The following is a 25965-nucleotide window of genomic DNA, read 5'->3' as shown; positions in this document are numbered from 1 at the left end:
TCACTTCCATTTTGGAAATTTGAATTCTTTTAATTTCTCATTTCCCTTTATTAATTTCTTTCATTTCTAATTAGCTACTGCAGCACTTTCAAGAATACTTCTATATAACTCCAAACAACTTTCACGGGATAACATAGAAAGATTTGTAGGTTTCAGAGATCAATAAAGTGTATAAATTTGCCTTTTTTTCTCTGAAATTATTCCATAGACTTCTTTTAATTTTAATGTTTATTCATTGAATTTTTCCTTTTGGGTTTTGATCCTTAGCTTTATCTACAACAGTTGAAAGAAGTAAAGATTAATAAATTTGCTCCTGTAGTGAAATGACTTAATCGATCCAAAAACATCATTTTTGGGTTGCGAAGTTCGAGGTGACAAGCTTTAACCTCTAACGTCTCTCAGTGTTTCAGGAAATATATGTGTCTGTATGCTTGCGTTGTGCAAAGATGAGCATATCAATAGGAGCTTATTGGGTATTGGATTTCTTGTTCATTTTTCTATCTTCAGGTCCAATTTTCTCTCTTTCTTTCTTTCTTTCTTGTGGCCATACACAGGCAAATGAGAAGCTCATATGTATTGTTCATTAACAGTTGCAGGACATGGTGTTCATGCTTCCTCATATGACTATTCTGCAACAACTGAGGCAAGCTGAATTTTCTGTTTTACTTGTATATGTGTGTGTGTGTGTTATCAAGAGAACATTGTTGAACTTGAATATTTGTCTGGAACAGTGCTTGAAAGAGCCTCAGAGAGCTCAATATGGAGGAGGGATAGTAGCCAATCCAGAGTTTACTTACAGCTTGGAAGGTTGGGCTGTGTATGGTGAAGGGGAAATTAGAGAAGGTTTATCAAACAATGGTAACAGATACATTATTTCACATAGCAGAACACAATCACTTGACAGTGCCTCACAGAAGGTCCAGTTCGAGGAAGGAACTCTTTATAGTTTCTCTGGTAAATCTTTATATTATACATACATATAATTAAATATTTTATTTTGAATTGCATTTCTAATTTGTAGTGAAGCTTGGCTTGGCATACAGCTTGGATTCAAATCAATAGAGGAAGTGAGAGTGTGGCAGCTGTTTTGAGAACAGCTGGTGGTGAACTGATTCGAGTTGGCAAAGTTATAGCAAGAGATGGATGCTGGTCTTTCATTAAAGGTGGGGTCTTTGCAAACTTTTCAGGCCCTGCTGTGCTTCTGTTTCAGGTAATAAGAGGCATCAATGTAGGGTACTGTTTGCCACGTTAATTAATTTTTGTATCAACTGTATCAGCAATCTTTTCCTTCTTACAGCAAATTTAGTATACAGGTTGTCTTTGGATCAAATTTAAATATGGGTAATTAATTATTAGTTTTGGTTCCTGTTTCAGAGCAAGAATACAAATGTGGAAATATGGATAGACAGTGTCTCTTTACAACCCTTTACCATGGAGCAATGGAGATCCCACCAGGAGGAAAGCATTCAAAGGGTAATTGAAAAAAAAAATAGCTACAAAATTTCGTTAAATCATCATAATCAAGTTCTATTTTGAATTTGAACTTGCAGGAACGAAAGCGAAAGGTGAGGTTTCATGTAACCTATGCGAACAAAAGTGCCGTAGAAGGTGCTGTAGTATCCATAAGACAAACCCAATCAAGCTTCCCATTTGGCTGCGGCATGAACCATTACATATTGGAAAGCGTAGATTACCAAAACTGGTTTACTTCAAGATTCAAGTACACCACTTTTACTAACGAAATGAAGTGGTACAGCACCGAGAAAAAACAGGGACATGAAAACTACACAATTGCAGATGCAATGGTGAGATTCGCCAAGCAAAATGGCATTTCCATCAGAGGTCACAACATTTTCTGGGATGATCCGAAATACCAACCAGACTGGGTTAAAAATCTTTCTCCTGATGATTTACGAGAAGCTGCAGCGAAAAGAATAAACTCAGTGGTTTCAAGATACGCAGGGCAACTGATTGCTTGGGATGTAATGAATGAGAATCTGCACTTCAGCTTCTATGAAGATAAGCTTGGCGTAGATGCCTCTGCAGAGTACTTCTCAAGAGCTTTTCAGCTTGATCCAGGGACGAGATTGTTCATGAATGAATATAACACAATAGAAAATTGTACGGATGAGGATGCAAATCCAGTTAACTACAAAAAAAGACTAGAGGAAATCCTGGGGTATCCCGGAAACGAAGGAATTTTAGCAGGAATAGGTGCACAAGGCCATTTCGGTTCTGACCAACCGGACCTTGCTTACATGAGAGCTTCCTTGGACATTTTGGCTTCAACTGGATTGCCTATATGGCTTACTGAAGTGGATGTTGATAGAGGCCCAAATCAGGTACTATCCTGGAAACCATATTCTCCCTCTGCTATTGAGTTAATAAATTAATGGATAATTTACTATTTAATCCATATATTATAGGAAAACTTATTAGTTAATATCTCGATTTAAAAAAAAAAATTAAAACGTTACTAAAATATTAAAAAACCTATTAAGTTAGTCATTTTGTTAGTTTTAATCGTTAAATGTTTTACTATTTAGTCCGATGATATAAGAAAATATATTAATTGATCCTGCAATTTTACAAAACATCTATTGATTAGTCATTCTATATTATTTTAAATTTTTATATGTATTTTGCTATTTTTCACTTATCAAAATTGACAGAAATATTAATCGATAAATTTTTTTAAAATTTTAAAAATATTTTAATATATTTTTAAAATGAATAAATTAACTAATAAATTTCTCTATAATATATTGACTAAATAGTAATTTTTCATAAATTAAAAATTAAATGCATACAGTATCTTGGATTTATAGTGAGCCAGGTGTAAGTTAATTTTACATATGATAATGGATATAACATGAGTGGATGTTAATAGATACTGTTATGGAGCAGGCAGAGTACTTGGAGCAGATACTGAGGGAGGGCCACTCTCACCCAGCTGTTGAAGGGATTATCATGTTTGTGGGCCCAGAAATTGCAGGTTTCAATGTTACAACCTTAGCAGACAAAGATTTCAAGAACACTCCAGCTGGAGATGTTGTGGATAAGCTGATTGATGAGTGGAAGTCTACAACTGCTGAACTCATAGCAGATAGTGAAGGATCCATTGAAGTTTCATTGTTCCATGGAGATTACAATATAACTGTTAAAGACCCAGTTGGCAATTCTTCGACTAGCTGGAATCTTAGTCTGGGAAAAGACGACTCAGAAGGAAATGCTCATATTTATATCAATGCCTGAATGAAATCATTCAATCTTAAATTCATTTATTTGAAAAATAAATTGCCCCATGTAAAGTGTAATTGCTTGGAAAACAATCTCAGCATTCATTACTCATCCAGAAAATTGTGAAATTAAATAAATGAAATGATATATACTAGAAAAAATCTTTAATAAAAAATTTCATTCACTCAACCATAAATTATATTTAATTTGAATCACTAGACTAAATATATGATCACATGATCGAATTATGCCATTAAATTCATTGTCTGAATCTTATGGCAAATGCAAAGATTCTCTATACGTTTAACAAAATAACAATAATAATACTTTCCATAACAGTTTTTTATATTCTGTAAAATTTCACATTTTTAATGGAAAATAACTGTTTTTTGATTTTTTTATTTATTAAGAAAATAGACATCCTATTAATTTCCAATAGTCAATTATAAATTTAAAAAGTCAAGTTAAATTGAAAGGAATAAATTTATACAAATATAAAAATTATAATGATTAAATTATTAATAATATTAAAACTGTTACAAAAGATAAAGTTTAAGTATTAAATTGTTAAAATTTAATAATAAAGCTATTTTATTAACAAAATGAAATGTTAAGAGTTAAATTATGTACATTAAAAAAAAAAGTTACATATTGATAAATCTAAGGAAGTATTGTTATAAATTTAAGAAAAAAAAAAAAGAGAGAATAGAATCAATAGCATTGCGCTTCGTAATACCATAGTGTCCTTTTTCTGGCCATTAAGAATATAAAATGCGCACCGCCAACTACCCAAAAGAATATTTAAGCAGAAAATATTAGTCTAGACTTGGTCTATTATAAACTTAAGATATAATTGGATTTCATTATAAAAAATTATATGGAACCCGCTTTTATATGTTTTGGTCCATGGTGGATTAAGTTTATCTAAGAATATTCTTATTTGATGGGTATCGAATAAAATAAAAATAAATTTTGCTCTTTAAAATAATTATGAATTGCAAATATGGAAAGTAGAGTCGAATCTACAGAAAATGGATTAACTACTATTTTTCTCGAGAACGGATGTAGAAAAATATAAATGACGACCGATGACCTGATGATCTCGCTAACGAACTGATGACCGACCACGACCCGTCTTCACAACAGATTGATGATCTAACGACCTTATGTCCTAATGGCCTATTAGTTTGATGACTTGATGACCGATCGATTGATGACCGACCACTTGATGACTGACCTGACGATGAACTTGACGACCTACCTAACGACCTATCGACTAGACGACTTGATGATTGACTATTTAATGACCTAAATATCAACCTATCGATCGACTGACTGACGACCTAATGACTTTCGACTTGATAATTGACCACTCAATAACTTGATAACCGACTAACCTAATGACCAGACTGATCTAATGACTTGACGACTGACCTGATGACCGTCTTCTCAACAAAGCAGATTAAACTATAAATATAAAAGGGGATTTTGATTGAAGAGATTTGATTGGAAGTAAAAGTAAACTACTTAAAAGCAAATAATTAAAAAGATTAATTAGATTAAGAAAACATTTAGTTTCAAAAATATCTTGATATTAATTCTCTATATTGATCATAGATGTAAAGATATTCGACCTAATTTCTGGTAAGTTAGTTATAGATGTTAACACGGTATAATAACCTAATATTCCCTTAGATAATAAACTAAAAATGATCAGTTCACTAATTAGTTCATAATTAATAAACAAACCACATGATCAGCTCAATGAAATTTAATTTGATAATATCATTAAAAATTAGGAAGGTTTGACTCCGACCAAGAAGCTCACACCAACGCGGCTGTGAAATCAGAATAAGTTGTTTCACAATAAAATATTATTTGTAACAAGTATCAAATTCACAAGTAATTACAGGTTTAATAAATCTGAATGACTATATATTATTTATTCAATTGAATAATTAGCCAGACTGCATCAACTAAACAAATAATAATCTCAAGAATAAAAGGAACAACATCGAAATCAGAAATAAGGAGAATTAAGATTGATTTGATCTCACAGTCCTTGTGAATTATACCTTGAAAGTTCTGTAACTAGATAAAGAAGATTGAACAATTGGCCAGACTACATCAACTAAACAAATGATAATCTCAAAAATAAAAGGAATAACATAGAAACAAAAAATAAGAAGAATTAAGATTAATTCGATCTCACAATCCTTGTGAATTGCACCTCGAAAGTCCCCTAAAAAGATAAAGAAGATTAGCTATTGAAGCTCATATTGCAACTCCAAAATTCTGACTCTCAATTTAAAGAACCTTCCCTTTTTAAAGGGGAAATTCTAAACTAAAGAGAAATATAAGAAAATCCCTTTAAAAGGAGAAGTGACAATCCAAAATTTCCTATTCTTTCTAAAATCATTTCTTTCTAAATTGGTTTCTTCAATCAGATATGGAAATCCCGTGATATTTCACAAGCCGTGCCCAAGGTTTGTCTTATCCGAGGTTTGCCTTACCCGAGGTCTACCTTGTGACTCTACTTTTGATTTCTGCCTAAAATTTCCAATTAAGAGCTTTTCTTCCCAAAGAGTATAGAATTTGTCAATATTATAAAAAAGAAATAAATATCCATAATTCAAGCATAATCAACTCCAATTTCATCAGAAAGAATGTGTACTAAATAGATAAAATTTACACCCTATCAAATTCCTCCACCCTTAGTTCATGCTTGCCCTCAAGTATGAGATATATGTCAAAATTCATGTCCTACATGTAACTCCCTAGCAGGCCTTCCCTATTTGAATAAAGTTTAAGCCAATAAGTCTCAAGAGATCAATCCAATGAGCAATGTAAAGATAGGTAGCAGTAGTATACCCCCTATAGAATCCAAAACAGAAGCATCAAAGATACACAAAGTAGAGCCTCTATATTTAAGCACACAAGAGAGGTTTTTCAAGTAATTACATCAACTCAAATCAAGTTAAGTGCCAAAAACCAGCTCGGTTATAAAGCATACAATATTTCATCATTTTTATTTTCTTTTAGTGCTAACTGCACATGAACCATGTCATTTAAAATTTTTCATGTTAAATACAGTTGAGCACTTTTTCTTGCTTGAGGTGTCAATTTTTTTCGGCGTAAGGGCACATATTGGTGATACTCATTCTTGGCTACTTATGTAACAATTCTCAAGTGGCTACTAGCTCTGCTCTTTATCCATTACCCGACAGAGGAAGATTTTGTGCTTCTTAGGGTTTATTTTACTTCTTTGAAGTTGAAATAGCTCATTCATCACTTAACACTTTTATTTTGAGAATATTGTTATCACACAATTATCATGGCAATATTTCAGCACATAATTTAATTGAGTTGACAATCAAATTAAGAGTAAGCAATTTTTTCAGTCCGTTATTCATTATAAGGCTCTCTTAATGTGCATTTAAGAGTCTAGTAGTGTGAGCAAAAGAGAGACTCTACTAAGGCTATCTAGACATTGCAAACTGACTTAACCTCCTAAAGCTCAAGTGGCAAGCTGTTCATATAAGCAGGGGTCTAAGGATATTGAAAATGGCTTAACAAGAGGGAACAACATGTGGAACAACCCCTAAACAGTAATAAGATTGCATAAAATATGTTCTATGCTCAATGTAAACCCCCCTCCCCACTTAGTTCACTTGGTCCCCAAAGTGAAAAAAAATTGACAAACAACAATTAAAAAACAAGAAAGAAGAAAAGAAAAGGACAAATAAAAGAAAGGGGCTTCCCTGGAGTCATGGGGTAGCAGGTGCTTTACGCTAAGCACATGGCAGAGGGCAATGATGTTCTGATCCATTCAAAAAAGATGGGAGTCAACAGTATCCATGCGAGATAGTCTAATTAGTCCAGTCGCTAAGCAAGGTCAGTGTCATTGGGTGGAGGCTCAGATGGTCCAGTAGGTACAGAATAGGTGGCATGTGTATGTTTGCTAAAAGCCCGAAGGTGGCGTAGAACAATAGGTCAGGGGACAACTGGGAGTAGATTGATGCTCCTATAGCATTCCTGGGCACTATACTTTGTGAATGTGAGATATCTATCGAGGACGGAATCGCTAAGAGTGAGAATGGACTTGCCCTTTTTCACCCTGGATCGACTGTGAGAAGGGCTACCATCATGATAGAAAGAGGTAGTCGTAGGAGGGGCAACCTATTATGTTTTGCGTTGCGGAGGTCCAGAGGCTTAGGAAGGTTGAGGTCGCATGGTTTGTGAGTCGGGCGAGGTTGAGGTCCCATGGTCGAGCCTTATGATACGCCTCAGCTTGTTGTCACCCAATCATCAGCACTTTAGTGGGTAGTAGTCCCCACTCCTCTCTTTTTCTATTGATAATGCAACCTATATATCTGAAAGTGAAAGAAACATACTCTAGAGCATCTATTAGTAATCCCAAGGTTGAAGATGACCAGAAAGATAATTATTCCTATAAATAAAAGAAAGTCCCAATAGAAAATGAAAAAAAAAATAAAAAAAGTAAGGCGTGGACACGCTTTATAAAATGGGTTGCCTCCTATGAGCGCTCTACTCTAACGTCTTAGGCCGGACAAGCAGTGGTTGCATTAAACTGCATCAGAATTCTCGGTCACTGCATCAGAATACTCGACCTCTACATTAGAATGCTTGGCCAAGCACACATCTTCCTCCATCTGAGCTTGAAAACCTTCGTAGAAGAGTTTAAGCCAGTATCCATTAACCTTAAATGTCTTTCCTGTGTCGAGGCTCTTGATCTCGACGACACCATGAGAGGAGACATGAGTAACTACAAATGGCCCTATCCATCAAGAGCGTAACATTCCAGGAAACAACTGCAATATGGAATTGTACAGTAGTACCTTTTAACCAACTGAAAACTGTTTCCTTGCGATCATCTTATTGTGAAGTGCCTTGATTCTTTCTTTATAAATTCAAGCACTCTTATAAGCTTCATATCGCAGTTCTTCAAGCTCTCAGAGATATAACTTCCTCTCTTCCCCAGCAGTAGTCATTTTCATATTGCACTGTTTGATTGCCCAAAAGGTCTTGTGTTCGATTTCAATGGGAAGGTGGCATAGTTTATCGAATACCGATCAATATGGAGACATACAAATTGGTGTTTTGTAAGCAGTACGATATGCCCAAAGTGCATCTTCCAGACGCAAGCTCCAATCCTTTCAAATTGGACTAACAGTCTTTTCCAAGATAGATTTCACTTCTCTATTGAATATCTCAACTAGGCCTTTTTTTGAGGATGGTAGGTTGTAGAAGTGCAATGTTGTACCCCATATTTCTTTAACAGTGACCTCATGATCTTGTTGCAAAAGTGTGTGCCCCTATCACTAATGAGTACTTCTGGTATATCGAACCTAATGAAAATGTTAAAGTGACCAAACTTGCTACTGCCATAACATCATCAGTCTTAATGACCTTGGCCTCCACCCATTTAGAAACATAATAAATTGCCAATAATATGTAATTGAAACCATAAGAACAATGATGTGACCCCATAAAATCTATCCCTCATACATCAAATATTTCACAGGTATAAATGGAAGTAAGAGGCATTTTATCTCTATGGCTCAATCCCCTTATTTTTTGATAATTAATACAAGTTTTGCAAAATATATAAGCATCTCGAAATAGATTCGGCCAAAACAGTCCACACTCAAGCACTCGTCGAGCTATTCTTTTAAGTCCAAAGTGTTATCCACAAGTAGAGACACGAAAAAATTGTAAAATGAGCTGAATCTCTTCATCCAAGACACATCGTTTCACAACTTGATCCGAATAATGAATTTACAAGTAAAGGTCATCCCATACATAATATTTAGCATTTCTTAAGCACTGTCCAGCTATTCTTTTAAGTCCAAAGTGTTCTCCACAAGCAGAGACACGAAAGAATTGTAAAATGAGCTGAATCTCTTTATCCAAGACACATGGTTTTACAAATTGATCCGAACAATGTATCCACAAATAAGGGTCATTCCATATATAATATTTAGCATCTCGTTTTATTTTCTCTATCATAGATCTTAAAATTATACTAACGTTTTTATTGAATCAATTTTTTTTTTATTATATTAGCAATGATTGATATTTAAATTCAAAATCTCACAATAATATAAATTAATCATTGTAAATTAATATTAATTACTAATTCAATATACAATGAAATAAAAGAGTGCTCAATTGTTCTTTTTTTTTTTCAAAATTATTTTTATATATTAAATTAACTCCTTGTAAATTTTATCTTTTCTAAGAGTATATATTTTTATTTATGGGAAGTCAAGTGACCGTGCAATTTTTTTTTTTCTAAATCCGCTACTGCAAATGCATATTCACCTTGTAATTTAAGAATAAAATAAAAAAATTTATCCGCTACTGCAAATGCATATTCACCTTGTAATTTAAGAATAAAATAAAAAAATTTACTTTTGAGCAGCAATCACAAATATATCTAGATATATATATATATATATATATATATATATATATATATATATATATATATATATATTCAGAAAATTTCCCTTTTCTATGCATTAAAGTAAAATACAGAAAATTTTCCTTTTTTATGCATTAAAATAAAGTAAAATACAATGCATCCCTTGCTATTACTTCTGATAATAAAAGGCCTCTTACCTCATTGCTTTCATTTCTGACATAAAAATTCTATTTTTGATGAGCAAACACTAATTTGTTACATGCCATAAAAATCATTAACATAATAAAGTTCCAATTCTTGAGAGAATGACACCCTTCAAATTAAGTCTATTATTGTAATTTTTTTAATATAATTGACTTTGATCCATATTTGAATTTGAGAACTCTCACTCCAAAACAAATTTAATATAGAAATTTTTGCATTTTTTTTCCTTTTACATCTTCAATTTCTGGTTACCAACTGCAGCATTTTCAAGAAGACTTCCTCCCTATATAACTAATATCTCTGACTCTTGAGTCTTTCAGGAAATGTATGATCCTGTATACTTGTGTTATGCAAAGATGAGTATGTCAATAGGAGCTTATTGGGTATTGGTTTTCTTGTATATTTTACTATCTTCAGGTCCACTTTTCCATCTCTCTCTCATTATTATGACCATGCACAGGCAAATGAGAAGCTCATATGTATTGTTCATTAACTATTTCAGGGAATAGTATTCTTGCTTTCTCCTATGACTATTCTGCAACGACTGAGGCAAGCTGAATTTTCTGTTCCCATAGTTTCTTGATTTCAAAATTTTACCATTTTTCCAGTTACATATGTTATTAAGAGAAACATTGTAGAAAAAGTTGAAATATTTTCTTGAACAGTGCTTGAAAGAGCCTCAGAGAGCTCAATATGGAGGAGGGATAATAGCCAATCCAGAGTTTACCCATACCTTGGAAGGGTGGAATGTGCATGGTGAAGGAACAATCAGAGAAGGAATATCAAAGAATGGTAACAGATATATTATTGCACATGGCAGAACTCAATCACTCGACGGTGCCTCACAGACAGTTCAATTTGTAGAAGGAAATCTTTATACTTTCTCTGGTAAGTCTCTAATTATATATATATATATATATATAATTTTTACGTTTTGCATTTCTAATTAGTTAAACTTCACTTGGCATTCAGTTTGGGTTCAAATCAATCGAGGAAGTGAGAGTGTAGCAGCTGTTTTGCGAACGGCTGCTGGTGAACTGATTCGAGTTGGCCAAGTTATAGCAAGAGATGGATGCTGGTCTTTCCTTAAAGGTGGTGTCTTTGCAAACTTTTCAGGCCCTGCTGAGCTTCTGTTTCAGGTAAGTAAAGGCATCAATATGCAAAGTTTTCATTGGATCAAATCTATATATGGAAAATTGGCTGTGATTTTTGTTTCAGTGCAAGAATACAAATGTGGAAATATGGATTGACAATGTCTCATTACAACCATTTACCATGGAGCAATGGAGATCCCACCAAGATGAAATCATTCAAAAGGTAATTCAATCAATATACAATCGTTGCTTATTTTATTGACTGGTGAAGATTAAAAATCAGCATCATACTCTCATGATCTATACAAAACACTGATTCGAGCTACCGGCTGTTTCCTATATATCTCGATCAAAATTGAGGATTTTGTTTTGGGTGTTCAAGTTCCTAAGAATTCTCTTGATTTTGATTTCAGTTTTAATGACATATAATGACTTTTTTTAATATAATTTTTTATTTTAAATTTTAATAAATTGATTTTGATTCTAATCACGTTATAACTTATATTATAACATGGGAGTTAAAGGGTGTTTGTGGTTTTTATTAAAATATATTATTATATATAATAAAAAGTCAATTTTTTTAATAAAAATTTTAAATTATAATCAAACTGTTATTTATTAATATATATTAAGATAATTATATACTGTTGCGATAATATACCACTGCCTACACCCTAAAGTATTGTACTATCAGACCAAATCACTGTATATTGGAATTCTACTTTGAATTTGAAAACTTGCAGGAACATAAGAGAAAGGTGACTTTCCAGGTAAAATTTGCGAACAAAACTGCCGTAAAAGGTGCTGTAGTATCCATAAAACAAACCCAATCAAGTTTGCCATTTGGATGTGGCATGAACCATCATATCTTGGAAAGTGAAGCTTACAAAAACTGGTTTACTTCAAGATTCAAGTACACCACTTTCACTAATGAAATGAAGTGGTACAGCACCGAGATCATACAGGGTCGCGAAGACTACACAGTTGCAGATACAATGGTGAGATTTGCCAAACGACATGGCATTTCTATCAGAGGTCACAACATTTTGTGGGATAATCCAAAGTACCAGCCAGACTGGGTTAAAAATCTCTCTCCTAATGATTTACGAAAAGCTGCAGCAAAAAGAATAAATTCAGTGGTCTCAAGATACGCAGGCAAACTCATTGCTTGGGATGTAATGAATGAGAATCTGCACTTCAGCTTCTACGAAGATAAGCTTGGCGCAAATGCTTCTGCTGAGTACTTCTCCAGAGCTTTTCAGCTTGATCCGAAAACGGGACTGTTCATGAATGAGTTTAATACAATTGAAGATCGTAGGGATGAGGCTGCAAGTCCAACTAACTACAAGAGGAGACTAGAGCAAATCCTGTCATATCCTGGAAACAAAGGAATTTTAGCTGGAATAGGCGTGCAAGGCCATTTCATTTATGGCCAACCTGACCTTGCTTACATGAGAGCTTCCTTGGACATTCTGGCTTCAAATGGATTGCCCATATGGCTCACTGAAGTGAGTCTTGAAGCAGGCCCAAATCAGGTAATTTCATTGATATTAATATAATGGATATGATTAGCATGATCTGATGGTAATAGATATTTTTGCTGGGGCAGGCAGAGTACTTTGAGCAGGTGCTAAGGGAAGGCCACTCTCACCCTGGTGTTGAAGGGATTATCATGTTTGCAGGCCCAGAAATTGCAGGTTTCAATGCTACAACCTTAGCAGACAAAGATTTCAAGAACACTCCAGCTGGAGATGTTGTGGATAAGCTGATTAATGAGTGGAAGGCTACAACTGCTGAACTCACAACAGATAGTGAAGGATCCATTGAAGTTTCATTGTTTCATGGAGATTACAATATAACTGTTAAAGACCCACTTAGCAATTCTTCTACTAGCTGGAATTATAATCTGAGAAAAGATGACAAGGGTGGCAATGTTCATATTCTGATCAATGCTTGAATGAATAATTCACCGTATTAAATTTCATTTATTTGAAAAATAAATTGCCCTATGTAAAGTGTAATTGCTGGAAAACAATCTAAGTATTCATTACTCTTCCCAAAAATTGTGAAATGATTGCTCATATATGAATCTCTCTTTTTTTTAATAATGATTCAAGCAAGGCAAAGGAAGTGTAGAAGCTGAACAGAGAGAGAGCAGAGATACATGAGATAGATTTTACTGAAAATAATTTTTCAATTAATAGACAACGTAATGTTAATCAAATCGTGTTAATACTTAAGATCTATATGTGCACAAATCTTTTGCATGAGCACAAAAGAAATCAATGCATATCACTTAATAATAATATGAATTGAATTCAAAAATTAATTTTAATAAATGAAATCAATACCACATACACTAAGTATTTAAAGGACAATAAAAACCTCTCGATAACTAAAAAAATTATTATGCGGGCCCTATGATATAAAAAAACTCATCAATTAATCTATCAGTTTTAAAAAAATATATTAAAACGTTTATGAGATTTTAAAAATTCTACTAGTTAGTTTCCCATTAATTTTAACCGTTAAATATTATAAAAAAGTTTAAAGTATCCTCAATATTAGTAGACATTTTTATAAAAACGAGAGACCAACTAGTGAGTTTTTCTATACCATAAAAACTAAATAGTACAACACTTAACAATTAAAACAAATGGAATGACTAATTAGTAGATTTTTTAAAATATAAGGGACATTTTAATATAGTTTTTAAAGTTGAGAGATCAATTAATGAGTTTTTCCATATCACAGTGACTAAATAATAATTTTTTATATATTTGATAAATTAATTGAATGCACATGTTTTTAAAGAAAAGAAATGAATATAATTGATATTGCGCCGGCTCCTTCTTCAGGTGCGGATCTGCAAAATAAAAAGAGAGACGAGTGGTTCAGTGGGCAAAACCTCCAATCTTAAGTCAGTGAAAGGTTCAATGGTGTATTTATTGAAAATGATCAATAATAAGATGAGATTGCATATCTGGAGGTTGTCCATATATATAACTTGTCAGAAGTTTCATCTTAATAGAATTTGAAATCTGTTATATAGTTTTAGTAGGACAAGTATTATGTTTGACTTTTATTTAGGATTTTATCTGAATTAAGACTCCAGATAACCCATAGAGTATTCGGGCTATGATTCTCTTTTATTCGAGCTTTCTGATTTCTCGGTCCATTCCTTAATTATATGGGTATTGTATCATTAGTCTCTCCCTAGTTTGTGAATCTTTAGGCTTGCTACTTTTTTTATTATTTTTGTACATATGCTTCATAGGAGAGAGTCCTCATGTTTCAATTAAATCTTCTTATTAATTGAGATTTTTTTTTGGCTCTTAGTTTTCAGACTTCCAGTCTATAGCCCCTTCGTTTTTGGATTTTCTGTCTTCAAGCTTTCGGGTTTCCCTCCCTTCTTGCTTGTTGGCTTTTGGATTCTCTTTGTTTGGCTTCTAGTTTTGTAGCTTTTGGATTTTTGAGTTTTTGGATTTTCAGCTTTTGGATTTTGGCTTTTCTTCATTTGGCTTTCGGTTTTTAAGGTTTTTGGTTTTAAGACTTTCGAGTTTTTGGTGCTTTTGAAAAGTTGTTCGACTGTTGGTGGGGCTGCTTTGGGTTTTTGGTCGTGGAAGGCTTCTTGGGCCTACTTGACACTTTTCAAGTTTGTAGCCATGGTGGGTTTGACACTTTTCAAGTTTTCAACGTGTGGATCTAATTGACACTTTTCGAGTTTTCGGCCATAGTAGGTTAGCTTGACACATTTTGGGTTTTTTGTTGTGTGGATCTACTTGTGTAACATTCTCAAACCCATAATTAAGAATAGTGACATCACTAGGTATGACTTAGGCCATTTCACTATTAGAACAAGTGGCATTAGGGGAGGTGCTAGCTTACTCCGAGTTACTTAAGGGAGGTGCTAGTATAGCTCTAAACTGCTAATAGTTGAATTATAGAAAACTCAAATAAAGAAACAAATATATCCAAAAATAAAATAGACGATATAATTAGCGAGCCATCATTCTTATGGCCGAAACTTATGCCATTGAAAACCAAAATCTTGTTTTTTCTTTCTTCCACCAAATTCAAGATAATTTCTCATCAAATCAACTTCTTTTTTTAATCAAAATTCACTCTAAGATCAAGAGATAAAGAAAGAGCCATATATTGAAAGAATTAAAGAAGGAAAAGTTTAGGGTTCCATATGCACCAAACTTGAAAATCAAAGGTAAGCTTAGGAGTATGTAGGAAATAGCATCTTCTCATTTCTTCATGCATGAATTTAAATTATAAAGCTTTAATTTTTCAATTTATTCAATCTTTCCCTAAGATATAAATTGACCTAGGTGAAGAAACATCAAAAGGAAAGGAGATAGCCAGAGAGTAGAATTGAAAAAGAAAGAGAAATTCAAGAAAGGTTTGGTGTTTGTATGATTTTCTGATTTCCTTTATTTTTCTCATAAATATGTAAAATTAGGGATTGATTTTATTTACTGAAAATGTTGCTTTAATTGTATAAATATGTAATATGAATGTTGGAATGGTGTTTGAAAAGTTCAAAGCAAAGAAATTTAAGATGAAAATTAAAAGTGTAAATTTGGCAGAATAGATTTTAACAAGGCAGATTGAGTTGGTAACCTCATAACTCCTTATATAGTTGTCAAAATTAGGCCTAAGATATATCAAATAAAAACTGAGACAAAGAACTAAAATTTTCATGATTTGACCAAATTCCGAATCTATAAGTAAGATGATGTAAATTACAAGTGAACATAAACTGGTCACGGTGATAGAGCATCCGAAACAGACTATATTGATTATACCATAATTAATTCTATGCTCAATAAAATTAGTTAAGACCAGTGCCAAATGAATCTTAAGAAGTATACCTAAAACTTTGTACAAAAAACTTAAGCTTGAATTTGTATGAAAATGCATGCATCTGATATGTTTTATGATACTATAAATAAATACCAATATTGGATCGATTAAGACCTTATTAAACAGCTTGTAAATTAAACTTCATCACTTAAGTTAAGGTGATCAGATTTGCATGAATTATACCTTGTTGGAAGATATGATATAAATACACATTTATTGTGAAGAAACTTAAGTCAAATTATAACTTTAAAATGCTTGAAAAGTTGATGCAAAATATGGCAGAATGTAGCCCTCTTGGATTGGAATACATAAAAATTGACATGCTTGCTTGTCGTACTTGATTTTCGCACGTGCTTTCTTGATAATAAAACTTCTTTGGTGCATGATAATTTGAGTAAAACTTACCATTCTTTACTTGTTAGTAGTATGAAATGCAAGAAGTGAATTGACTTGATGCAATATTGGAATGCTAAATCGACAAAGTTTTCAACTATTTGCCATGAGTTTCTTATCTTATTAACCTTGGCGTATGATATATGTATCTTGGAAATGATTTTAAATAGCTTCAAATGGCATGTATTTATGTTAAATAAATTGATGCATTGAATTAATGATACTTAACCCTAGTAAACTTAATAAGAGTCGATGTTAGCTTAAGGGTATGGTATGCCATATAAATATACAGAGTCTGCATTACTGCTACTGATACATGATCTATATTTGAGGTTACATATCAGGTACCTCATAAGCATGGCCATGAAGCTCTGCTATCACAGTTTTAACCTTTGAGCCTACCGTTTGACACCCTGAGCTAACCGTTATAACTTTTTATCTACCTAGTCGATCCTACTATGTGTTTATAAGGGCTGAGATTCTAATTAAGATTGATGCTCAATTTTTGTAAAATTACCGATGAATGTAAACATGTTTGCATCTATTACATGCATTAAGTTATGGTGATTTGCTATGAATATAAAATGTGCAATAGTGGCAAAAGGAGATGTTTTATTGATTTTGAAGAAAATTCTTAGGGTGCACAAGGATACATATTGCACTCCTATCTTATACTAGGAAGTTTGACAAGTATGATTTGTATCATATTAACCACACTTTACATGCTTGTAATTGTTTACTTAATAATCTATATACATAAATATGCTTACTCTACTTTATTATTTGATTGCTATCACCCAACTGAGCATTAGCTCAACGTGCTAGTTTTTACCTCATACAGGTTGTAGATAAAGTAATAACTGCAGAGGTCATCAGAGATCAATATCAGGCATCAAAACCATTATCATAGTTGGTTGTTTTGAGTTTTTGAGTCATGATATAGTTATATTTTGGCATGTATATATTAAATAGAGTGGGCTTTGAAGGTTATGTAAGTTAAAATAATATAATTATGTATGGATAAAGAAAAAGAGCTAAACATTTGCATGTGATGATAATCATGGAAAAATAATTAATGATGTTGTTATGAAATGTGTGCTAAATTAAAGAATTGTAAGATATCAAATGACAATTGATAATATAATTATAAATATATTTTTTATATATACTACAGGTTGAAATACTGATAAAACAGAGGAAATTCTGCTAAAATTTTAATTTAAAATCTCGCATTTATTTTACTCACTTTATAAAATTTACATGAACTATCTAATAACTTGGTAATTACACATAAAGGAAATGGTTTAGTTTTGAAATATTTAAGAAAGTATAATTTGTGACAATCTACACCTTGATAGGGTAAAGGGTGTTACAACTTGACCCTTTTCGGGTTTTGGGTTGTGGTGGGTTTACTTAAAACTTTTCGAGTTTTCAACCATGGTGGGTTAGCTTGACATCTTTTGGGGTTTTGGCTATATGGATCTACTTGATCCTTTTCATATTTTCAATCGTGTTGTGTTTGCTTGACACTTTTCAGGTTTTTAGCTGTGGTGGATTTACTTTGTTTGGCTTATAATTTTCGAATTTCAACCCCCTTGGAGTTTCAACCTTCTTGGAGTTCTCATCCCTCTTAGAGTTTCCATCCTTCTTGGAGTTTTATCCCTCTTAGAGTTTCATCCTTCTTGGGATTTCATCCTTCTAGGGATTTCATCATTCTTGGGCTTTCATCCTTTTTAGAATTTCATCCTTCTTGGGGTTTCATCCTTCTTAGGTTCCATCCTTTTTAGGATTTCATCTTTCTTGGTATTTCATCCTTCCTGGAGTTTCATGCTTCTTGGAGTTTCATTCTTCTTAGTGTTTCATCATTCTTGGCCGAAAAGTGAATTTCAGCATAGGAAATTTCTTAGCCAAAAAGTGGATTTCAACGCAAGAGATTACTTGGCCGAAAAATGCATTTCGACCTATGAAATTATTTGGAGCAAAATTTAATTTTCAAAAAATGTCACTTGGATTAGCGCTAAGGCACCTTATATGGTGAAATTTTGCTTAAGTGGGCACTAAAGCATTTAAAATGGTCGTGAAGTTACCTGAGTAGGTGTTAAGGCACCTATGATGGGCAAAAACTCTCCTTAATGGGTGCTAAGGTACCTAAAATGGGTGAGAAGTTACCTGAGTGGGAGTTAAGGCACCTAAAGTGCGTGAGAATTTTCCTAAGTGAGTGCTAAGGTACATAAGGTGGAGGAGAAGTCGCCTATGTGGGTGCTAAGATGCCTAAAGTGCACGAAAAATCACCTAAGTGGGTGCTAAAACACTTAGAATGGATAAAAGATTGTCTAAATGGGCGCTAAGGTGCCTAAAGTGGACGAGAAGTTACCTAAGTATTTTGTAGTTTAGAATTTGTCTGAAAGTTTTATGCTTTATTAATATTGTTTCTACTAGTAGAATATACATCGGAGATTTACTTTCATCCAATGGTGTGTAACGTTAGAATTTTGTTATGTCTTTTCTTTAAAGTTCCTTCCTCTTTGACCATATGAACAAACTGTCTTTCTCATTTTTTGCTTTCAATGCTTGCTTTTCATTATTCAGATGAATATATTTTTTGCCTTCTTTATAAAGTGGTAATAGTCCCTGGTTGGATTCTTGATTAATGATTTCATGAACCTAATATTTCAGCATCCCTTTTAATTGCTTCGCATGTCATTTTATGGTTTACGTTATCCACCTCAATTGCTTCCACATTAAATCTATTCACATAACTCTTTAGGGATTCAATTTCTCCTTGCCTTACTTTTTGCAAATCTAAGGATAGCTTTTTAGGAGGGACACATGTGATGAATCATTGCTTGAAAGTATAGGCTAACTCTTTAAAGTCATAAATGGAGTTGGCAAGAAGGTGATGGTATCACTTTTATGCTAAACCAGTGAGGGTTGAGGGGAATACCCAATAAAGGATCATGTCATTAATATTTTAGAGGAGCATGGTTGTACGAAAATTAGCTAGGTGACTACGTGGATATGTCTTCCTATCATACTTGTCCAAAGAAGGTAACTTGAATTTTGAAGGAAAAGCTTCAGCTAGTATCTCAGGAGAGAGGGGGAAAACGTCTCTGATAGCAAAATCATCATCTAACTACTCTTTTTGGATTTTCCTAACGGCATCCATTAACCTCGTATCCAGCTACCCTCGATCGTGGTTTATGGTTTTTATTCCTTCGGTCTCTCGGCATTTTGCCGATCTCTCCAAAGCACCATCTCTATTCTCTTTCATAGTCAAATTTTGGCTCCCTTGTAGGACGTCATCTCTCTCTTGTCTCTTTAGCAGTTTTGTTAGTATCTTTAGTTTTTCTAGAAGCTTCGAGTCAGTAATTCATTCTCGAAAATATTTTCTACACTGATGAGGTTTCTATTATTGCCTACTCTAGTGGTACCGTTGTCTTGCATATTGTGACTAGAATTAGGAGGATTAGAGGCCATTGAAGGAAGGAACTAAGGCAGATAATCACAAAATTTGTATTTCTATGAGAAATTGGAGAGATTCCCTATAGACAGTGCTAATGACGCTATATGATGAGTTGCAAAACTCACAATTTTTTCCTCATTTAATTCCTTGATTTTACTGTAATTTTGATATAAATATTTAATTTGAATTTGAATTTAATTTTGTATAGGTTTGTGAGCAGAAGTCGAGAAAAGAGACGAAAAAATGCTGAATTAAAGGATTTTTACACTGGAGGTTATAATCTTGACCAAACCTGTAACTCAAGGCGATGGGCATATAAGATAGATTTTGCCTTCTAAGCAAGGATAATATCAGCTTCAAGTGGGTCAAATTGAATCAAACTCAATCAGATTAGGATAGAGATAAGATTAGAATAGAGATAAGATAAGAATAGTAGATTTTATTTTAAATTATTAAGTTTTATCTTTTTGTGCCTATATAAAGGCTCATAGCATTAAACCTATGAATCATATTCTACCTCTCACTCTCATGTCCTCTCTTGCTGCCCCCCACTCTCTTTTCCATTTTTTTCTTCTTCTTTTGCTTAGTTGTTATAATTTTATTATGGCCATGAGTGGCTAAACAATTATTTTTTAGTTGAAGGTTAAATTAAATTGAGGTTTATTCAAGTTGTGAGGTTATGCACTTTAATTCTCTTCATCTTATTTCTATTTTCTATTAATTTCTGAATTCGAGGAACACCACCTCCATTGTTGTTTTCTTGAGAATTCAAGGGACCCATTGAATCTCTTGGAAAGATAACATATTGCTAATTAATCTAATTAAATCCGTAATTGTTTAATTGGGTTAATAACAAGTAGCAATTAATATATTAGTTTATATCAAGAAATTAATATATTTGATTTAAATAAAATACGTGTTTTTATTGATCAAGTTTGGGTTCTTCTCTCTTAATACAGTTGACTAATTAAATCTATACGCGTGTTGGGGTCTTTAGTTAACTAAGAATTAATTTAATCGTGAAGCAGATTAATTTATTTATAAGGAAGAATTCATTGGATTCGCGTGTTTGACCACTATAACCAAACAATAGATAATAATATGAAATATTTTTTTTCTAACCAATGATCAACTGCAAAATATCTCAATTTGATTACCTTCAGCTGAAAGTTTTTTAATTATTTGTTTCTTCAATTTCAATTGCATTATTTATTAATTTTCTTTTAAGTTTATTTTTTTTGGCTTGCACAAGGCAAAATCACTTTTATCAAAAAAACTCAGACAAAATCACTTTTATCAAAAAAACTCTCTTCTTCTCACTTTTTGTATTAAACTATTTCAAATTGGTTATCTAAATTAAACAGGATTAAGGTCTTTGTGAAATCGATACTCACTTACCCTATTTACAAGTTCTTATCAATCAAGAAAAGGAAAGTAAATTTTAAATTGACGGATTCGACACCAGTCACTATACCCGCTCCTTCTTTAGGTCCGAATATGCAAAATAAAAAGAGCACAGGGTGATTTGCTAGGCAAAATTTTATTTCTCCCTGTTGAGGGAAGGGCGAGTCTTGATGATGATTTAGGTGTTAAGGTATTTTTATCTTACTTCCTCGGGATGGACTGCATTTTCTATTTATTCGATTCTTGTCACATGGCACTATCTCATACTGACAGCTCACGATTTATACTGTAAGAAGGTAAAAATAAATATAGCATTTCCTGGTAATCCGATAAAAATGTAGCCGGCTGTTTAATAAGATATATTGTCAGTTAATAATGGATTGGTAATCTCATGATTATGAAAATACGCTAGGCTGTGCTGGTTAACAGTAACTTAGCGCCGAGACTCTCCATGTTGAGGAAATGACGAGTCTTGATAATGATTTAGATGTTAAGATATCTGTATCTTACTTCCTCGGGATGGATTGCATTTCCTATTTATCCGATTCTTATCACATGGCACTATCTCATAATGACAGCTCACGATTTATATTAGTGGACTGTTATGCAACATCAATAATATAAAAAATATAAATAAATAATTATTTATTGATATAAATATGTTTCGATAATAGATAATTAATATATAAAACTTCAATTGGATACTAATATTATTTATAAAACTAAAATCTATCCGTACTTGGATAACTTATTTATCTGAAATTTAAAAACTAAAATCTATTCCAGTTCAAAACACTTTTTTTTAGTTATGTTTAATAATTCAAAAGTCTTTAATAGGAAATGCATCATTCGCTCAAACACAAAAATGAAACCTAATTATATGCCCCATTCATCTCATACCTTTGTAATTTTGACCAGTTGTGTTTTGAATTACAACTCGATTAAAATTTTGAAAACTAGCAATATAAGAATTTGAAGTACAACTTTCTTTATTTTTATGAATTTGAAGTCCAATGTAAGCAATCCTATTTAATAAAAATAAATGCTTAAATTTTTCAAAATTAATATATCTTTGAATTCTATATTTACTGTCTAAGCACGTGAGTTCTATGATTTTATGGTATTCACTATTGACCAATTGATAGATCTGTTGAAAGATCCAAACATAGAACTAGAAGCACGACCAACATTCTTCAGAAACGCGCTTAAAGCCGAGTACTCTTCAAACGCTCTAACGTCAACTTTACACCTGAGAAGCTGTGGAAAGAAGAGCCAAAGACCAGTCGCCAGCAAAAACCCAACCGTCAAAGGAGTTGATGTCAACCTCGACAAGCTCCACTTGCCGGCTACCGCCTTCTTCAAGGCAACCTCTACCATCAAACACACTCCATGGAGCAGAAAGAACCAGGTGATTTCCCACGTTGGCTTCTCGAGGCACACATAGTAGAACATGAGCTCGTGCATAACAGCTGACACGACAAAGGTGCCGAAGATTGCGGGGATTGGAGCCCACCTTCGGCCAATGACTGAAGCCGATATTCTGAGAAAAGGTTCATATGCGGTGGGCCGGAGGATACTGGTGACCATGAGGTTCCATCTTCTACCCCAAAAGTCTTGAAGCGAAGTTGAGAGGTATGGCTCGTTGAACTGTGGCTCAAGCTCGAGTCCTAACAAGGCTCGAGCCATGACCCCCACCATAGCTAAGATTAATTCAAGGAAAAAGTACATATGAAGAAAATATAGGAGCAAGATTACATTAGGATGTATAAACTCCCTATAGTTATAAACACGAACCACCATAGCCAAAAGCAAGCCCTTCACTGCATAATTTGTCATAGATTTCTGGACCTTTGTACGAACTGGATTTTGTTCATCACCATTTGGATGAGATTCTCTTTTGATTTTGATGGGAAAACAAGCAACGGGCAAGAAACGACTGAAAGAGATTGATGGGTTGTTGTCGTAGGAAGAAGACAAAGGGCCTTTACCAAAAGCATAAAGTAAGAGCTTGAAATTTGCAAGCCAAGCAATGAAGAAAGCTGTCATACCTCTAAAATGAATAGAGGAGAGGTTGAGAGGTAGAAGAAGAAATAGGCATAGAATTGGTAGTAAGCAAAAGAATCGTGCAGAACCTTTTGGGACCATCGTGCCAATTGCATAGCAATAAATCAGAGATGCCAAAACTGAGAGCCATACCTTAAAGAAATTGTACAGTTCTTCCATAATTTTCTTGGGATGATCAGTTGATGAATTTGAGGAATTGCAGAGATATTAGAACATTATTAAAAAAGTGAAAGAGAGGAGCTAGCTAAATGGTGGAACCATGCACGCCAATTGTCTGATTGGGGGGTTAGATTCCTGGACCTTTTTCTGGCAGTTTTCCTTCACATGAAATTTAAGCTAGCTTTCCCTATGTGATCAAGGACAGGAACTAGGACGAAATTTCTTCATACCTTTTTAAAGCAATTTTAATATGAAATAAATAATGGGTATGATTATTTTTTATTATTTTTCAATTGCATGCCATGTTGGAAATCGTTTTAATTATTTCATATAGATATTATTCTTTAGTCTGTTGGTTGAAGGCATTTTGCTCATTTAGTATATTTAAATTTTGCTCCATTAATAAAAAAAGAAATATTTGTATCTTGTACGAAGGAGAAGAGAAAGAAGAAAGTTTACCAAGACTTTTCTTTGATATTAATAGTAGAAGCTTTGGTATTAAAATTTGTTAACTTTAGAAATACTGGCTTGTGTTTACTCTTCTGATTAATTCCATTATGCGTAAGAAACATTAAATAATGAAAAAGATGTGAATTGATAATATCGTTTACCAAAAAATAAATAGAATTTATTTTATTTTATTTTATTTTTGTAAATCTTTTTTTTTTACATATTTTATTGTTACAAAAATTTGTATTTTTATATTATAAATTTATTTTCAAAATACTAATCTGTTTGTAGAATTAATTTATGAGTTTATCTTGAATTTTAATTATTATAATGAACTTTAAAAACTAAATATAAAAACATATAAAAATTGAGTATCCAATATTCAATATAAATAAGTTCTGAGAAATTATTTGGTTTAATATATTCCTAACAATTTTAAGAAATATAAATTCTAAACAGGAAGGCAAGTTTTTATATTCACTAGGAAAAATATTATTTAGTTCCTATTAATTACTTAAAATGAAAAATACCAAAATGTTTTTTTTCATATTTGGAACACTCTTGAAATATTTATTAAGATCTTTTTATATAAATTAATTAATAAATTCTAATTTTTAAATTAAAATTAAACAACAGAAAATAAATTATCTTATTCAAAAATATTTTTTATAAAAAATATTTTTCAAAAAAATATTTTTTAAATATAAATTATTTTATGCATATCATAGGCTTTAAAATCTATTTTTTCTGAATACTTAACTGCTAAGTCTCTTTATTTATTTTTTTTATTAATAACGAGTAAAATAATTAAAATAATATTATCTCTAATTATTAGTTCTTACAATTTTAAAACACTATATTATTTAGTGTTTAACAATTCATAAATATTAAATTAATAATCAGCAATGCAGACAGTAATTAATTATATTTTTAAAAAATAAAGGAATTAAATAATTAATTTTACTAATTTATAGAAATTATATAATAAATTTCTTTGGAGAATATTCTCCTCCAAAAGATAATCTTAGATTGGAAATTTTCATAAAAAAACAAGTAAAATAACATAAAAAAAACTCTTTAATTATTAATTTTTCTGTTTCAAAATTAGAAAAAGAAAGGTAACCAATAGAAAGCTGCCGTCGGGTCAAGGGAACGATGGAATTCTTCAATTAATAATTAACGAATATATTTTTAATAAAATTTTATTTAAAATTTTTATTTTTACCATGTCTTAAAATATTTAAAATCTATATATTTTTACCATTTTTTATAATATTTAAAATCCATAATGGACATATTATATCGGAAAAAGAGAATCTTAAAATCAAAAAATCAGAATTAAGGTAAATCCTTAGCTACTAACTAAGAAACCATCAGCAATTTTATTTATTATCCGTTTGACATTAATTATTTTATAAAAAAATAATTTAAATCAGTTTTTGTAAAGTAGAGTAATATTTATTTTTCTGAAAATAAAAATTTTATTCTTGAAAAAAATAATTTTTTTTATTTTAAAAAAATAATATAAAAAATTAAATTGAATTATTACAAAATTTTAAATTTTAAATAATCGCTTAAATTTATAAAAAAATAATAATTTAATCCTAAAAGTTTAATGAAACTCATTAGTTAGTCTATTAATTTAAAAAATTTATTAATTAATTTTTTTAACTTTAAATATTAAATATTTAACTATTTAATTCCTATAATATAAATAAAATTTATTTATTAATTTTTTAATAATTTTTTAAAAATTAAATTAATTAGTCTTTTATTTTAAAATTTTTTCAATATTTAATGATTAAAATTAACTGATGGTCTAATTAATAAATTTTTGAATATGTCTTTTAATATATTTTTTAAAATTAATAAATTTTATTAAATTGAGGGATTAAATAATAATTTTTTTAAATTTAATAGATAAATAAAAAATGTATTACCATATAAATTATATCAGTCAGCGGAGACAGGTGCCTGAAAATTCAATGAATGAAAATTTTGTTGAATTGTCTTCAATAGACGCCCAATTTGATTCCTAAGAATCCCAAATTTCTTGTCTGCTCCATTTTGGTGCCATTACTATTATTTTTTAATTGAAAATTTAATTTTATCCTGTATATTTTTTTAAGAAGATTTTTAATTTAGTTAATTAACTAAAATTTTTAGTTTTAAAC

At 31.8% G+C, this 25965-nt stretch overlaps 3 protein-coding genes across 3 annotated transcripts; 2 read left to right on the top strand and 1 right to left on the bottom strand.

Moving 5' to 3' along the window:
- Positions 1 to 254: 254 nt before the first annotated feature.
- On the top strand, positions 255 to 3276 carry LOC110619149 (endo-1,4-beta-xylanase 5-like). Its single transcript, XM_021762406.2, has 7 exons — positions 255 to 507; positions 591 to 643; positions 732 to 954; positions 1044 to 1210; positions 1375 to 1473; positions 1551 to 2342; positions 2908 to 3276. The coding sequence occupies exons 1-7, from the start codon at positions 447 to 449 to the stop codon at positions 3253 to 3255; spliced, it is 1743 nt and encodes a 580-aa protein (XP_021618098.1). The 5' UTR covers positions 255 to 446; the 3' UTR covers positions 3256 to 3276.
- Positions 3277 to 10215: 6939 nt separating this feature from the next.
- Positions 10216 to 12943, top strand: LOC110618939 (endo-1,4-beta-xylanase 5-like). Its single transcript, XM_021762208.1, has 7 exons — positions 10216 to 10309; positions 10395 to 10441; positions 10558 to 10780; positions 10865 to 11031; positions 11111 to 11209; positions 11730 to 12521; positions 12596 to 12943. Exons 1-7 carry the CDS (start codon positions 10216 to 10218, stop codon positions 12941 to 12943), a joined length of 1770 nt encoding a protein of 589 aa, XP_021617900.1.
- Positions 12944 to 22132: 9189 nt separating this feature from the next.
- Positions 22133 to 23398, bottom strand: LOC122723943 (acyl-CoA--sterol O-acyltransferase 1-like). The gene has a single exon (XM_043958012.1). It carries the CDS (start codon positions 23339 to 23341, stop codon positions 22226 to 22228), a length of 1116 nt encoding a protein of 371 aa, XP_043813947.1. The 5' UTR covers positions 23342 to 23398; the 3' UTR covers positions 22133 to 22225.
- Positions 23399 to 25965: the final 2567 nt, after the last annotated feature.

The sequence above is a fragment of the Manihot esculenta genome, chromosome 7 (assembly GCF_001659605.2).
Source record: "Manihot esculenta cultivar AM560-2 chromosome 7, M.esculenta_v8, whole genome shotgun sequence".
Lineage (NCBI taxonomy): Eukaryota > Viridiplantae > Streptophyta > Magnoliopsida > Malpighiales > Euphorbiaceae > Manihot > Manihot esculenta.
This window is presented reverse-complemented; position numbering and strand designations above follow the sequence as displayed.

Bases quoted from the DNA above. Each gene is read 5' to 3' on its own strand.
- LOC122723943 (XM_043958012.1), bottom strand. From the start codon at position 23,341: ATGGAAGAACTGTACAATTTCTTTAAGGTATGGCTCTCAGTTTTGGCA.
- LOC110619149 (XM_021762406.2), top strand. From the start codon at position 447: ATGAGCATATCAATAGGAGCTTATTGGGTATTGGATTTCTTGTTCATT. The intron at 644-731 runs GCAAGCTGAATT...TGTCTGGAACAG, and splicing joins ACTATTCTGCAACAACTGAG to TGCTTGAAAGAGCCTCAGAG. The intron at 1,474-1,550 runs GTAATTGAAAAA...TTGAACTTGCAG, and splicing joins AGGAGGAAAGCATTCAAAGG to GAACGAAAGCGAAAGGTGAG.
- LOC110618939 (XM_021762208.1), top strand. From the start codon at position 10,216: ATGTATGATCCTGTATACTTGTGTTATGCAAAGATGAGTATGTCAATA. The intron at 11,210-11,729 runs GTAATTCAATCA...GAAAACTTGCAG, and splicing joins AAGATGAAATCATTCAAAAG to GAACATAAGAGAAAGGTGAC. The intron at 12,522-12,595 runs GTAATTTCATTG...TTGCTGGGGCAG, and splicing joins TTGAAGCAGGCCCAAATCAG to GCAGAGTACTTTGAGCAGGT.